This window comes from Pseudophryne corroboree, assembly GCF_028390025.1.
Source record: "Pseudophryne corroboree isolate aPseCor3 chromosome 3 unlocalized genomic scaffold, aPseCor3.hap2 SUPER_3_unloc_8, whole genome shotgun sequence".
Taxonomy (NCBI): Eukaryota; Metazoa; Chordata; class Amphibia; order Anura; family Myobatrachidae; genus Pseudophryne; species Pseudophryne corroboree.
This window is the reverse complement of record NW_026967574.1, coordinates 2,953,190-2,969,366: the sequence shown is the minus strand read 5'-3', so window position 1 is coordinate 2,969,366 and position 16,177 is coordinate 2,953,190. Positions and strand designations below refer to the sequence as shown.

At 46.4% G+C, this 16,177-nt stretch overlaps 1 protein-coding gene across 4 annotated transcripts; it reads left to right on the top strand.

The window, feature by feature from the left end:
* The first annotated feature begins 422 nt into the window (after nucleotides 1-422).
* LOC134984765 (oocyte zinc finger protein XlCOF6-like) lies at nucleotides 423-15,788 on the top strand. 4 transcript variants are annotated; one of them, XM_063950257.1, is made up of 5 exons: nucleotides 423-586; nucleotides 2,429-2,507; nucleotides 2,626-2,690; nucleotides 2,819-3,266; nucleotides 13,935-15,788. In XM_063950257.1, the coding sequence occupies exons 2-5, from the start codon at nucleotides 2,453-2,455 to the stop codon at nucleotides 15,434-15,436; spliced, it is 2,070 nt and encodes a 689-aa protein (XP_063806327.1). In that variant the 5' UTR covers nucleotides 423-586; nucleotides 2,429-2,452; the 3' UTR covers nucleotides 15,437-15,788. The 4 variants fall into 4 exon arrangements, with proteins under 4 accessions (XP_063806327.1, XP_063806326.1, XP_063806324.1 ...); XM_063950256.1 differs by having other exon boundaries at nucleotides 2,429-2,546; nucleotides 13,938-15,788; XM_063950254.1 differs by having other exon boundaries at nucleotides 2,429-2,546.
* The last annotated feature ends 389 nt before the right edge of the window (nucleotides 15,789-16,177 follow it).

Here is a 16,177-nt window from a genome sequence, read left to right as displayed (position 1 = left end):
TGGTGGTAAGTTCAATAGTTCTTATGGTAACACAATTTCACTGACTTATTCAAATGTAAGGTGATTGTTATCTATTGTTGTGTCACCTTTGTCCGTTATGTTATAATGTTATATGTAATTCTCCATTGTTCGTCCTCTCTGTCGCTCCTATTCGGCTCAGCAAAAAAACACTAAGGCATCTTGGGAGTATAGAAGGGGAAGGAGGGTTACACATTTACATTTTCAAATGTGCCTATCCCTGCTATCGCACCGTCCATATCCCAAGAGTACTCCAGTGCTCCCTGTGGATTCAAAGAAAAGGATTTATCTGGTAAGTACCAAAATCCTATTATCTACTGTAATAATACAGAGACATGACTGTGGAAGTGAGGGGATTTGGGCGTATTTACAGTGATATTTATGTCTCTTCCATTTCACAGAGGTGTGAAGAAGACATCTGGTGAGTGTGAGACACCCAGCAGCCATCCCCGTGTGTCAGGAGGACTGAGCAGGTCCCAGAGCCCCATCACGGTGCCTCCACCTCACTCACTGATACATGTGACACAGTGACCAGAAGATCCAGGAACTCACCAACAAGATCATTCAGGTGCTGATTGGAGAGGTGACTGCTGGGAATGGGACATTATACAGTAACACCAGGGGATGTGTCTGGGTGGTGACTGGAGAGGTGACTGCTGGGAATGGGACGTTATACAGTAACACCTGGGGATGTGTCTGGGTGATGACTGGAGAGGTGACTGCTGGGAATGGGACATTATACAGTAACACCAGGGGATGTGTCTGGGTGATGGCTGGAGAGGTGACTGCTGGGAAGGGGACATTATACAGTAACACCAGGAGATGTGTCTGGGTGATGACTGGAGAGGTGACTGCTGGGAATGGGACATTATACAGTAACACCAGGGGATGTGTCTAGGTGATGACTGGAGAGATGACTGCTGGGAATGGGACATTGTAAAGTAACACCAGGGGATGTGTCTGGGAGATGACTGGAGAGGTGACTGCTGGGAATGGGACGTTATACAGTAACACCAGGGGATGTGTCTGGGTGATGACTGGAGAGATGACTGCTGGGAATGGGACATTGTAAAGTAACACCAGGGGATGTGTCTGGATGATGACTGGAGAGGTGACTGCTGGGAATGGGACATTATACAGTAACACCAGTGGACGTGTCTGGGTGAGGACTGGAGAGGTGACTGCTGGGAATGGGTCATTATAAAGTAACACCGTAGGACATGTCTGGGTGATGACTGGAGAGGTGGCTGTTGGGAATGGGACATTATACAGTAACACCATGGGACGTGTCTGGGTGATGACTGGAGAGGTGGCTGCTGGGAATGGGACATTATACAGTAACACCAGGGGACATGTCCAGGTGATGACTGGAGAGGTGATTGCTGGGAATGGGACATTATACAGTAACACCAGGGAACGTGTCTGGGTGATGACTGGAGAGGTGACTGCTGGCATTGGGACATTATACAGTAACACCAGGGGATGTGTCTGGTGATGACTGGAGAGGTGACTGCTGGGAATGGGACATTATACAGTAACGCCTGGGGACGTGTCTGGATGATGACTGGAGAGGTGACTGCTGGGAATGTGACATTATACAGTAACACCAGGGGAAGTGCCTGGGTGATGACTGGAGAGGTGACTGCTGGGAATGGGACATTATACAGTAACACCAGGAGACGTGTCTGGGTGATGAATGGAGAGGTGACTGCTGGGAATGGGACATTATACAATAACACCAGGGGACGTGTCCTGGTTATGACTGGAGTGGTGACAGCTGGGAATGGGGCATTATACAGTAACACCAGGGAACGTGTCTGGGTGGTGACTGCCGGGTATGGGACATTATACAGTAACGCCAGGGGATATGTCTGGGTGATGACTGGATAGGTGACTGCTGGGAAGGGGACATTATACAGTAACACCAGGGGACATGTCTGAGTGATGACTGGAGAGGTGACTGCTTGGAATGGGACATTATACAGTAACACTATGGGATGTGACTGGGTGATGACTGGAAAGGTGACTTCTGGGAATGGGACATTATACAGTAACACCAGGAGACTTTTCCTGGTTATGACTGGAGAGGTGACTGCTGGGAATGGGGCATTATACAGTAACACCAGGGGACGTGTCTGGGTGATGACTGGAGAGGTGACTGCCGGGAATGAGACATTATACAGTAACACCAGGGGACGTGTCTGGGTGATGACTGGAGAGGTGACTGCTGGGAATGGGACATTATATAGTAACACCAGGGGTTGTGTCTGGGTGATGACTGGAGAGGTGACTGCTGGGAATGGGGCATTATACAGTAACACCAGGGGATGTGTCTGGGTGATGACCGTATCACTGTTTGTGTCCAGTGTCTATAAGGTGTCAGTATGTCACGGTCTATGTCTCCATGCAGGACGGGCAGTATATAGAGGAACACATGGGTCTGTACAAGGACATGATGATGGAGAATCACCGGCCCCTCACATCACTAGGTAAGAGGAGACTGTCATGTATTGTACAGGGGAGAGCAGGTATGGGGCCCCCTATATACACACATCACCTGATAATCACATATATACACTATACTCAGTCCCTGTGTGTCTCCTGCAGATGGGCCCAGTAACAGAGATACCCCAGAGAGATGTCCCCGTCCTCTGTATTCCCAGGAGGATCAGGTAGGTGGGATTTAGGGTCTCACCAATATACCAAAGTGACCATCACTATATGATCTGTAGAGAAGTTTTGTACCTTATACACTGATATTATACTGTTATTAATGTATATTGTTTTGTGGGCTATTTAGGATGAATGTCTCACTGACATTATGATAGAAGATACAGAGGGAGAAGAAGAGACGTATGTGACTGATATAAAGGCAGAAGATATAGAGGGAGAAAAAGAGACGTATGTGACTGATATAAAGGCAGAAGATATAGAGGGAGAAGAAGAGACGTATGTGACTGATATAAAGGCAGAAGATACAGAGGGAGAAGAAGACACGTATGTGACTGATATAAAGGCAGAAGATTCAGAGGGAGAAGAAGACACGTATGTGACTGATATAAAGGCAGAAGATATAGAGGGAGAAGAAGAGACGTATGTGACTGATATAAAGGCAGAAGATATAGAGGGAGAAGAAGAGACGTATGTGACTGATATAAAGGCAGAAGATATAGAGGGAGAAGAAGAGACGTATGTGAGGGGTGATCAGCAGTGTAAGGAGGAGGAGATCCCTACAGATATCAGCAAAGGTGAGTAATAATCATTTAATACAGAAAAGAGTCACATATTCTCCTTGCTCAGTCACTACAGCAATCTCTTATACTACACCCTCCTCTGTAAGTACAAACTAATGAGGAATATATATTTTCCCAGTGAGGAAGTCAGGAGCCATCAGTCCCTATTATACTCCTGCTCTCCCCCTTACATCATGTCACTGTGTGTTACTAGCCCAGAGATCTGACCAGTCTCCTCCCTAGACTCTCTGGTGTATCTCATACATGATGAGCTATCAGCCCCTATTATACTCCTGCTCTCCCCCTCACATCATGTCACTGTGTGTTACCAGTTCATAGATCTGACCAGTCTCCTCCCCACACTCTCTGGTGTATCTCATACTTCAGGAGGCATCAGCCCCTATTATACTCCTGCTCCCCCCTCACATCATGTCAGTGTGTGTTACCAGCCCAGAGATCTGACCAGTCTCCTCCCCACACTCTCTGGTGTATCTCATACATCAGGAGCCATCAGTCTCTATTATACTCCTGCTCTCCCCCTCACATCATGTCACTGTGTGTTACCAGCCCAGATATCTGACCAGTCTCCTTCCCACACTGTCTGGTGTATCTCATACTTCAGGAGCCATCAGCCCCTATTATACTCCTGCTCTCCTCCTCACATCATGTCGCTGTGTGTTACCAGCCCAGAGATCTGACCAGTCTCCTCCCCACACTCTCTGGTGTATCTCATACATCAGGAGCCATCAGCCCCTATTATACTCCTGCTCTCCCCTCACATCATGTCACTGTGTTACCAGCCCAGATATCTGACCAGTCTCTTCCCCACACTCTCTAGTGTATCTCATACATCAGGAGCCATCAGCCCCTATTATACTCCTGCTCTCCCCTCACATCATGTCACTGTGTATTACCAGCCCAGAGATCTGACCAGTCTCCTCCCCAAACTCTCCGGTGTATCTCATACATCAGGAGCCATCAGTCCCTATTATACTCCTGCTCTCCCCCTCACATCATGTCACTGTGTGTTACCAGCCCAGATATCTGACCAGTCTCCTTTCCACACTCTCTGGTGTATCTCATACATCAGGAGCCATCAGCCCCTATTATACTCCTGCTCTCCCCCTCACATCATGTAACTGTGTTTCTCTGACGTCCTAGTGGATGCTGGGACTCCGTAAGGACCATGGGGAATAGCGGCTCCGCAGGAGACAGGGCACAATAATAAAAGCTTAAGGATCAGGTGGTGTGCACTGGCTCCTCCCCCTATGACCCTCCTCCAAGCCTCAGTTAGATTTTTGTGCCCGGCCGAGAAGGGTGCAATCTATGTGGCTCTCCTGAGCTGCTTAGAATAAAAGTTTAGTTTAGGTTTTTTTATTTTCAGTGAGTCCTGCTGGCAACAGGCTCACTGCATCGTGGGACTAAGGGGAGAAGAAGCGAACTCACCTGCGTGCAGAGTGGATTGGGCTTCTTAGGCTACTGGACATTAGCTCCAGAGGGACGATCACAGGTACAGCCTGGATGGGTCACCGGAGCCGCGCCGCCGTCCCCCTTACAGAGCCAGAAGAGACGAAGAGGTCCGGTGAAATCGGCGGCAGAAGACATCCTGTCTTCAGACTAAGGTAGCGCACAGCACCGCAGCTGTGCGCCATTGCTCTCAGCACACTTCACACTCCGGTCACTGAGGGTGCAGGGCGCTGGGGGGGGAGCGCCCTGAGACGCAATATAACAGTATATACCTTAGGTGGCAAAAAGAATACATCACATATAGCTCCTGGGCTATATGGATGTATTTTAACCCCTGCCATTTTTACACAAAAAAGCGGGAGATAAGGACGTCGTGAAGGGGCGGAGCCTATCTCCTCAGCACACAAGCGCCATTTTCCCTCACAGCTCCGCTGGAAGGACGGCTCCCTGACTCTCCCCTGCAGTCCTGCTTCAGAATCAGGGTAAAAAAGAGAAGGGGGGGCACTTTTGGCAGCAAATAACGATAAAACAGCAGCTATAAGGGAATAACACTTATATAAGGTTATCCCTGTATATATATATAGCGCTCTGGTGTGTGCTGGCAGACTCTCCCTCTGTCTCTCCAAAGGGCTAAGTGGGGTCCTGTCCTCTATCAGAGCATTCCCGGTGTGTGTGCTGTGTGTCGGTACGCGTGTGTCGACATGTATGAGGAGGAAAATGATGTGGAGGCGGAGCAGTTGCCTGTGTTAGTGATGTCACCCCCTAGGGAGTCGACACCTGACTGGATGATTGTATTTAAACAATTAAGTGATAATGTCAGCACTTTGCAAAAAACTGTTGACGACATGAGACAGCCGGCAAATCAATTAGTGCCTGTCCAGGCGTCTCAGACACCGTCAGGGGCCCTAAAACGCCCGTTACCTCAGTGGGTCGACACAGACCCAGACACAGATACTGTGTCTAGTGTCGACGGTGACGAGACAAACGTAATGTCCAGTAGGGCCACACGTTACATGATCACGGCAATGAAAGAAGCATTGAACCTTTCTGACACTACAAGTACCACAGAGAAGGGTATTATGTGGGGTGTGAAAAAACTACCAATAGTTTTTCCTGAGTCAGATGAAATAAATGAGGTGTGTGATAAAGTGTGGGTTTCCCCCGATAAAAAACAGCTAATTTCTAATAAATTATTAGCACTATACCCTTTCCCGCCAGAGGTTAGGGCGCGTTGGGAAACACCCCCTAGGGTAGATAAGGCGCTCACACGTTTATCTAAACAAGTAGCGTTACCGTCTCCTGATACGGCCACCCTCAAGGAACCAGCTGATAGGCTGGAAAATATCCTAAAAAGTATATACACACATACTGGTGTTATACTGCGACCAGCAATCGCCTCAGCCTGGATGTGCAGTGCTGGAGTCGCATGGTCGGATTCCCTGACTGAGAATATTGATACCCTGGATAGGGACAATATTTTGTTAACTATAGAACATTTAAAGGATGCATTGCTATATATGCGTGATGCACAGAGGGATATTTGCACCCTGGCATCAAGAGTAAGTGCTATGTGCATCTCTGCCAGAAGAGCGTTATGGACGCGACAGTGGTCAGGGGATGCGGATTCCAAACGGCACATGGAAGTATTGCCGTATAAAGGGGAGGAGTTATTTGGGGCTGGTCTATCGGACCTGGTGGCCACGGCAACGGCTGGGAAATCCACCTTTTTACCCCAGGTCACTTCACATCAGCAGAAAAAGACACCGTCTTTTCAAACTCAGTCCTTTCGTTCCCATAAGTACAAGCGAGCAAAAGGCCACTCCTTTCTGCCCCGGGGCAGAGGAAAAGGAAAAAGACTGCACCATGCAGCCGCTTCCCAGGAGCAGAAGCCCTCCCCTGCTTCTGCCAAGTCTTCAGCATGACGCTGGGGCTTTACAAGCAGACTAAGACATGGTGGGGGCCCGTCTCAAGAATTTCAACGCGCAGTGGGCTCACTCGCAAGTGGATCCCTGGATTCTACAGGTAGTATCGCAGGGGTACAAACTAGAATTCGAGGCGTTTCCCCCTCATCGGTTCCTGAAGTCTGCTTTACCAAAGTCTCCCTCCGACAGGGAGGCAGTTTTGGAAGCCATTCACAAGCTGTATTCCCAGCAGGTGATAATCAAGGTACCCCTCTTACAACAGGGAAAGGGGTATTATTCCACGCTGTTCGTGGTACCGAAGCCGGACGGCTCGGTGAGACCAATTTTAAATCTGAAATCCTTGAACACTTACATAAAAAGGTTCAAATTCAAGATGGAGTCACTCAGAGCAGTGATAGCGAACCTGGGAGAAGGGGACTATATGGTGTCTCTGGACATCAAAGATGCTTATCTCCACGTCCCAATATACCCTTCTCACCAAGGGTACCTCAGGTTTGTAGTACAAAACTGTCATTATCAGTTTCAGACGCTGCCGTTTGGATTGTCCACAGCACCTCGGGTCTTTACCAAGGTAATGGCCGAAATGATGATTCTTCTACGAAGAAAAGGCATCTTAATTATCCCTTACTTGGACGATCTCCTGATAAGGGCAAGGACCAGGGAACAGTTAGAAGTCGGAGTGGCACTATCTCAGGTAGTGTTACGTCAGCACGGGTGGATTCTAAATATTCCAAAATCGCAGCTGATTCCAACGACACGTCTACTGTTCCTAGGAATGATTCTGGACACAGTCCAGAAGAAGGTGTTTCTCCCAGAGGAGAAGGCCAGGGAGTTATTCGAGCTAGTCAGGAACCTCCTAAAACCAGGCCAGGTCTCAGTGCATCAGTGCACGAGGGTCCTGGGAAAAATGGTGGCTTCTTACGAAGCGATTCCATTCGGAAGATTCCATGCAAGAACATTTCAGTGGGATCTACTGGACAAATGGTCCGGTTCGCATCTTCAGATGCATCAGCGGATAACCCTGTCGCCAAGGACAAGGGTGTCTCTCCTGTGGTGGCTGCAGAGTGCTCATCTACTAGAGGGCCGCAGATTTGGCATTCAGGATTGGATCCTGGTAACCACGGATGCCAGCCTGAGAGGCTGGGGAGCAGTCACACAGGGAAGGAATTTCCAGGGCTTGTGATCACGCATGGAAACATCTCTTCATATAAACATTCTGGAACTAAGGGCCATTTACAATGCCCTAAGTCAAGCAAAACCTCTGCTTCAGGGTCAGGCGGTGTTGATCCAATCGGAAAACATCACGTCAGTCGCCCACGTAAACAGACAGGGCGGCACGAGAAGCAGGAGGGCAATGGCAGAAGCTGCAAGGATTCTTCGCTGGGCGGAAAATCATGTGATAGCACTGTCAGCAGTGTTCATTCCGGGAGTGGACAACTGGGAAGCAGACTTCCTGAGCAGACACGACCTTCACCCGGGAGAGTGGGGACTTCACCCAGAAGTCTTCCACCTGATTGTAAACCGTTGGGAAAAACCAAAGGTGGACATGATGGCGTCCCGTCTAAACAAAAAACTGGACAGATATTGCGCCAGATCAAGGGACCCTCAGGCAATAGCGGTGGACGCTCTGGTAACGCCGTGGGTGTACCAGTCAGTGTATGTGTTCCCTCCTCTGCCTCTCATACCAAAAGTACTGAGAATCATAAGAAGGAGAGGAGTAAGAACTATACTCGTGGTTCCGGATTGGCCAAGAAGGACTTGGTACCCGGAACTTCAAGAGATGCTCACGGACGAACCGTGGCCTCTACCTCTAAGAAAGGACCTGCTACAGCAGGGGCCTTGTCTGTTCCAAGACTTACCGCGGCTGCGTTTGACGGCATGGCGGTTGAACGCCGGATCCTGAAGGAAAAAGGCATTCCAGAAGAAGTCATCCCTACCCTGGTCAAAGCCAGGAAGGACGTAACCGCAAAACATTATCACCGCATTTGGCGTAAATATGTTGCGTGGTGTGAGGCCAAGAAGGCCCCTACAGAGGAATTTCAACTGGGTCGTTTCCTTCATTTCCTGCAAACAGGACTGTCTATGGGCCTAAAATTAGGGTCCATTAAGGTTCAAATTTCAGCCCTGTCGATTTTCTTCCAGAAAGAACTGGCTTCAGTACCTGAAGTTCAGACATTTGTAAAAGGGGTGCTGCATATACAGCCTCCTTTTGTGCCTCCAGTGGCACCTTGGGATCTCAATGTTGTGTTGAGTTTTCTAAAGTCACATTGGTTTGAACCACTTACCACTGTGGACTTAAAATATCTCACATGGAAGGTGACGATGCTGTTAGCCTTGGCTTCAGCCAGGCGTGTGTCAGAATTGGCGGCTTTATCATATAAAAGCCCTTACTTAATTTTTCATTCTGACAGGGCAGAATTGAGAACTCGTCCTCAATTTCTACCTAAGGTGGTTTCTGCATTTCACATGAACCAACCTATTGTGGTACCTGCGGCTACTAGGGACTTAGAGGACTCTAAGTTGCTTGACGTTGTCAGGGCCTTGAAAATATATGTTTCCAGGACGGCTGGAGTCAGAAAATCTGACTCGCTGTTTATCCTGTATGCACCCAACAAACTGGGTGCTCCTGCTTCAAAGCAGACGATTGCTCGTTGGATTTGTAGTACAATTCAGCTTGCACATTCTGTGGCAGGCTTGCCACAGCCAAAATCAGTAAAAGCCCATTCCACAAGGAAAGTGGGCTCATCTTGGGCGGCTGCCCGAGGGGTCTCGGATTTACAACTTTGCCGAGCAGCTACTTGGTCAGCGGCAAACACGTTTGCTAAATTCTACAAATTTGATACCCTGGCTGAGGAGGACCTGGAGTTCTCTCATTCGGTGCTGCAGAGTCATCCGCACTCTCCCGCCCGTTTGGGAGCTTTGGTATAATCCCCATGGTCCTTACGGAGTCCCAGCATCCACTAGGACGTCAGAGAAAATAAGATTTTACTTACCGATAAATCTATTTCTCGTAGTCCGTAGTGGATGCTGGGCGCCCATCCCTAGTGCGGATTGTCTGCAATACTTGTATATAGTTATTGTTACAAAAATTCGGGTTATTATTGTTGTGAGCCATCTTTTCAGAGGTTCCTTTGTATTTATCATACTGTTAACTGGGTTCAGATCACGAGTTGTACGGTATGATTGGTGTGGCTGGTATGAGTCTTACCCGGGATTCAAAATCCTTCCTTATTGTGTACGCTCGTCCGGGCACAGTATCCTAACTGAGGCTTGGAGGAGGGTCATAGGGGGAGGAGCCAGTGCACACCACCTGATCCTTAAGCTTTTATTATTGTGCCCTGTCTCCTGCGGAGCCGCTATTCCCCATGGTCCTTACGGAGTCCCAGCATCCACTACGGACTACGATAAATAGATTTACCGGTAAGTAAAATCTTATTATTACCAGCCCAGAGATCTTACCAGTCTCCTCCCCACACTCTCTGGTGTATCTCATACATCAGGAGCCATCAGTCCCTATTATACTCCTGCTCTCCCCCTCATATCATGTCACTGTGTGTTACCAGCCCAGATATCTGACCAGTCTTCTTTCCACACTCTCTGGTGTATCTCATACATCAGGAGACATCAGCCTCTATTATACTCCTGCTCTCCTCACATCATGTCACTGTGTGTTACCAGCCCAGAGATCTGACCAGTCTCCTCCCCACTCTCTCTGGTGTATCTTATACATCAGGAGCCATCAGCCCCTATTATACTCCTGCTCTTCCCCTCACATCATGTCACTGTGTGTTACCAGCCCAGAGATCTGACCAGTCTCCTCCCCACACTCTCTGGTGTATCTCATACATCAGGAGCCATCAGCCCCTATTATACTCCTGCTCACCCCTCACATCATGTCACTGTGTTACCAGCCCAGAGATCTGACCAGTCTACTCCCCACACTCTCTGGTGTATCTCATACATCAGGAGCCATCAGCCCCTATTATACTCCTGCTCTCCCCTCACATCATGTCACTGTGTGTTACCAGCCCAGAGATCTGACCAGTCTCCTCCCCACACTCTCTGGTGTATCTCATACATCAGGAGCCATCAGCCCCTATTATACTCCTGCTCTCCTCCTCACATCATGTCACTGTGTGTTACCAGCCCAGAGATCTGACCAGTCTCCTCCCCACACTCTCTGGTGTATCTCATACATCAGGAGCCATCAGCCCCTATTATACTCCTGCTCTCCCCCTCACATTATGTCACTGTGTGTTACCAGCCCAGAGATCTGACCAGTCTCCTCCCCACACTCTCTGGTGTATCTCATACATCAGGAGCCATCAGCCCCTATTATACTCCTGCTCTTCCCTCACATTCAGAATCCTGCACATTCTGTGTTTATTACCTGTCCCCTCGCACTTGATTGATAGCCTTTTCTCTCTAAGAAATCGGGGCTGTCTGGCATTGGGAGCATAGAGAGAAGTGAGGGTGACACATTTATAATGAATTTTCCTAACTAGAATCCAATATCTACCATTGCAATCCACCCACTTGCTTTCCAGGTGAAAGGGGCAGTATCTATGGGAAATGATGGCTACACCACAGGAGATAGAGCAGGTTGGGTAGTTATTGGTAAACTGAGGGGGAGAGTGCAATGGAACATGTGATTCCTGAGTGGCTACCACCGCCGCCTTCTGGTCAGCGAAATATTTTAATGCAAGACGTCTCTTACGGGGAGAATAAAGACCTTTTACATTAAGACTTAAAAACGTCGCCGTGATAGAGAGAGATCAGATCATGCTATGAAACATCTAGGACCATCTGTGTAAAGTCCAATAGAGTCTGTAGGGCGTGTGCATACTTCAAACTATCAACATAAGAAATAAAATAGGGAACAAATATGGGAGACAAACAGAAATAGCGTCCGTAAAGGAGCTATAGATTCCGTCACTAGGGTACCGTGACAGAAAGGTAGAAAAAGGTGGTGGTCGGGCCTAAAAGGGAAACCCACCGACTACCCCAAGTAGCCATACGAGAGTGCAAAATCTAGTCAGCATAGTAACAATTGTAGAAAGAAATATCAAATCTCAATGTAACCAATGTATCCTAAGGAGGTAAAGGCCAGGAACATGGCCTGATATCCAATGTAGGTTCTACCAACACCGTTATAAGGGCAACAGGAAGTTACATGAATCAGTCATGCTTTACCTGAACACCCAAACATTCTAGAAAGATATTATGAAACGTAACAGTGGAAAGAATGTCAGACCATATAGCAATTATATAGCACAGGAAATAAAGATAAAAATATACGTTTTATACCCATAACAAGAGCAAATAAATCTGGGCCAAAAATAGATCCATGCCCAGTAACTTAGTCCCAGTTGGCACATGTTACAGTAGGAAACAGACTCTGAGTGTCTGTAACAGTCTTACTCCTTTATCATATTACTTGGAGACGGAAGACAACTCCTCCGGTAATGGTTTAGGTAAAGTGTCATGAAGGGCTGTCAACAGGAATGTCCCACTTTTTCAGAATAGCAGGGCCATCCTCGGGTGAAGGTATCACTGTGAAGGCGCCGTATCGCATTACAATAAGCTTAGTAGGAAAGCCCCATTTGTATTGCACATTTCCTTGGGTGGAATAGATGCCTTTTGGCCAGCGTCACAGGAGAAATATACGTAAATAGCGCAGATTATCCAGGCACTAAGCTGTGGATGAGGAAGACAAAGCGGCTTGTAGAATGCGTTCTTTAATGTGAAAAAGTGGACCCCGAGCAGAGTGTGCTTGGATAGAGGCCTGTTTGGACTTTGGGAGTCTATGGATCCTATCAATAAGATGGTCAGCAGCAGAAGCCTTCGGTGAAAGTTTCTGAAAAGAGGACCGTGGCATAATCATAAAGCTCTGCATTTGTAACAGAATCCGGAACGCCCATTATTCTGATATTATTTCTCCGAGACCAGTCTTCTAAATCAATGACTTTATCACGAATAGAGACCAGGTCTTCCTGAAGGGTGTCATGTGCTGAAATCAGATCTTTGTGAGACGCAACAATCTCTTTCATCTTAGTCTGTATGAGTGCCAATCTCACTGATACTGGACCTCAAAGCTTGAATATTAGAGTTAAGTTCTGAGGTTATTTCAGTCCTTAAATCTAGATAACATAGAATGTATAGAGCGTAGAGTAACAGGACCATCTAGAGTGTCTTAAGATGTGTTCAGCCATTACAGCTGGGCTGTGCGTCTGACAAGAAGAAGCAGATGATGTTGTATCAGTCTCAGAAGGACCAACTGAATTTGAGGTACCAAACAGATGCACAGGTGGGGCCGATTTGGTACCTTCTTAACCTTTTTTGAAGGCATGGTAAGCTATCAGGTAAGGTAGATAAGAAGCCCCTTAGTGAGGAGAGATCCAGAAAACACATCTAGATGGACTCAGGCCACGGACCTCTTATTTATTATTTTATATACTAACAAGTGTGGTACATCCCTGCAAAGGCAGATCCAATCTCTTTCTCATCAGACTCTGCTGTCTTCCCTGCACTCTCAGATGTTTACTGTTGCCAGTAGCACACGTATGAGAAGCAGAAGTATGGCGGCAGCTGTATAGATTCTGATATGTCATTCTCTATATCATACTTATCGTACACACATCATCCTTATTACTATTGAGAGAATAGAGGTAAAACACTGATGATGGGGGTGTAAGAGTGGATTATAACCTAGAAGATGATGATGATTACAGGGTATCATATGGCGTATTGCATGTAAAGTACCTTGTTCCACACCTACTCTGCTGTAGCAATATACTTTATATAAGGGTTAGTAACACTTGTACAGGCTTACCAGCGTATGAGCACACACATAAAGGAATGCTTCCTTACCAATGCTTCCAGGAGTAACGTTAGGAGACATTTCTCTGACCCATTAGCTTATACGACTGATGTTATTGTTCAGCTAGAATCTCCAGTTCATACGATATGTTCCCCATCCATTGTTTTACATTGGTGCTGACATAGGACTTGCCGAGTGACTACATCTCCATTTATTCTTCATGGTTAGTTACCAGTACAAGAGAGAGATATATCTAAGTCTTGTTATAATATTACATTTGTTATTGTGAGTGTTCTCAGGAGGGTGGACACAATGATAGTCTGACACAATATTATAAAGCTTCATTAAAAGTTATGTTTTATTATATACACACATTTACAATTAAGTGTCCCAGAGAGTCGTCTTCTCCTATTGTTTACAAGATTAATATTGTTACAGAAAATGTCACATTTCCTTAATGTATTTTATTTCCAGCAGATGGACACACAAGCAGGAATATCACAGAAGGACATCTAATGTTATCCCCGGATTGTGACATAAATGATAATGACAGTAGACAGGATTCTCCAGGAGATAACCCCATTACCCCAATTATACATCCAGCTCTATCAGCTGATCCCTCTGATCCTGGGAAATGTTCTCCTGATCACTCTGATATTGGTGCATCTGTTACAGCTCTGACAGTAGATATGGAGTTTCCCTGTTCTATAGATGCCAAATGTTTTATACAGAACACAAAGCTTATTATCCATCAGCCAGCTAAGGCAGGTAAGAGGCCATTTCCATGTTCTGAGTGTGAGAAATGTTTTACACAGAAATCAGATCTTGTTAAACATCAGAGAAGTCACACCGGTGAGAGGCCATTTTCTTGCTCTGAGTGTGCGAAGTGTTTTATCCAGAAATCACATCTTGTTATACATCAGAGAAGTCACACAGGTGAGAGGCCATTTCCATGTTCTGAGTGTGGGAAATGTTTTATCCAGAAATCACATCTTGTTATACATAACAGAAGTCACACAGGTGAGAACCCATTTTCTTGCTCTGAGTGTGCGAAGTGTTTTATCCAGAAATCACATCTTGTTATACATCAGAGAAGTCACACAGGTGAGAGGCCATTTCCATGTTCTGAGTGTGGGAAATGTTTTGCACGGAAATCACATCTTGTTGCACGTCAGCAAAGTCACAAAGATGAGAAGCCATTTCCATGTTCTGAGTGTGGGAAATGTTTTACACGGATATCACATCTTGTTACACATCAGAGAAGTCACACAGGTGAGAAACCATTTTCTTGCTCCGAGTGCGGGAAATGTTTTACACAGAAATCACATCTTGTTAAGCATCAGCGAAGTCACACAGGTGAGAATACATTTCCATGTTCTGAGTGTGGGAAATGTTTTACACATAAATCACATCTTGTTACACATCAGAGAAGTCACACAGGTGAGAAACCGTTTTCTTGCTCCGAGTGCGGGAAATGTTTTACACAGAAATCACATCTTGTTAATCATCAGCGAAGTCACACAGGTGAGAATACATTTCCATGTTCTGAGTGTGGGAAATGTTTTACACAGAAATCAGATCTTATTAAACATCAGAAAACTCACACAGGTGAGAAGCCATTTCCATGTTCTGAGTGTGGGAAATGTTTTGCACGCAAAGCAGATCTTGTTAAACATCAGAGAACTCACACAGGTGAGAAGCCATTTTCTTGCTCTGAATGCGGGAAATGTTTTACACAGAAATCAAATCTTGTTAAACATCAGCGAAGTCACACAGGTGAGAATCCATTTCCATGTTCTGAGTGTGGAAAATGTTTTGCATACAAATCAGATCTTGTTAAACATCAGAGAAGTCACACAGGTGAGAAGCCATTTTCTTGCTCTGAGTGTGGGAAATGTTTTACCTGGAAATCACAACTTTATACACATCTTCGAAGTCACACAGGTGAGAAGCCATTTCCATACTCTGAGAAGTAAATCAGCTCTTGTAGACATCAGTCAGGTGAGAAACCATTTTAATCTTCTGGGGTATACTTATTGCCATATGATGTTCTTCAAGATTCTTATCCTATCTCCTATGCTTTTTGCAATATACATGCTACCGCATGGTGAAATAATCAGACGTCATGTACTCATCTACCACTGCTATGAAGATGATCTGTCTTTTGCTCAGGGTACTGAGAACCCAGTACCAATCCTAAATGGTTGTCTAGTTGAGCTCCAGGTGTGGGTGATGCCAGTTGGCTGTGACTCAGTCCTGGTGAAACAGGTCTATCATAAGATAGAAGCTCACCAACAAAGGGCAGGGCTACAGTTCAGCTTTGCAAACCAACCAGACTTACGCTTGGAGGTTCAGAGTTATAAAATGCGGATCATGTGTGGAATCTTGGTGTCCTGGATTGTGGAGTGAAACTTAGACATCACGTATCAGCCACAATCAGATCCTCATCTGAGGAACAGAGCCAGACTCCAGCACTTATTTCCCTCAGAAGATCTACCTACAGTCATACATACACTTGTATCATCACACATAGACTACTGCAATGTCCTCTACCTGGATCTCCTAGCAATAGAATTGCACCGCTTGTAGCTTGTACAGATTGCAGCAGCCAGTCTGTTACCTAACCAGCCCGTTCCTGCCACATAACACCCATTCTCTACTCCCTTCACCGGCTGCCTGTAAGATGGTGACTCTATTACATAATCTTACTGACTCCC

Coding starts and splice junctions, on each gene's coding strand:
- LOC134984765 (XM_063950254.1), top strand. CDS start 2,453: ATGGGTCTGTACAAGGACATGATGATGGAGAATCACCGGCCCCTCACA. Junction 2,547..2,625: donor TATTGTACAGGGGAGAGCAG/GTATGGGGCCCC, acceptor TGTCTCCTGCAG/ATGGGCCCAGTAACAGAGAT. Junction 3,267..13,934: donor CCCTACAGATATCAGCAAAG/GTGAGTAATAAT, acceptor TTTTATTTCCAG/CAGATGGACACACAAGCAGG.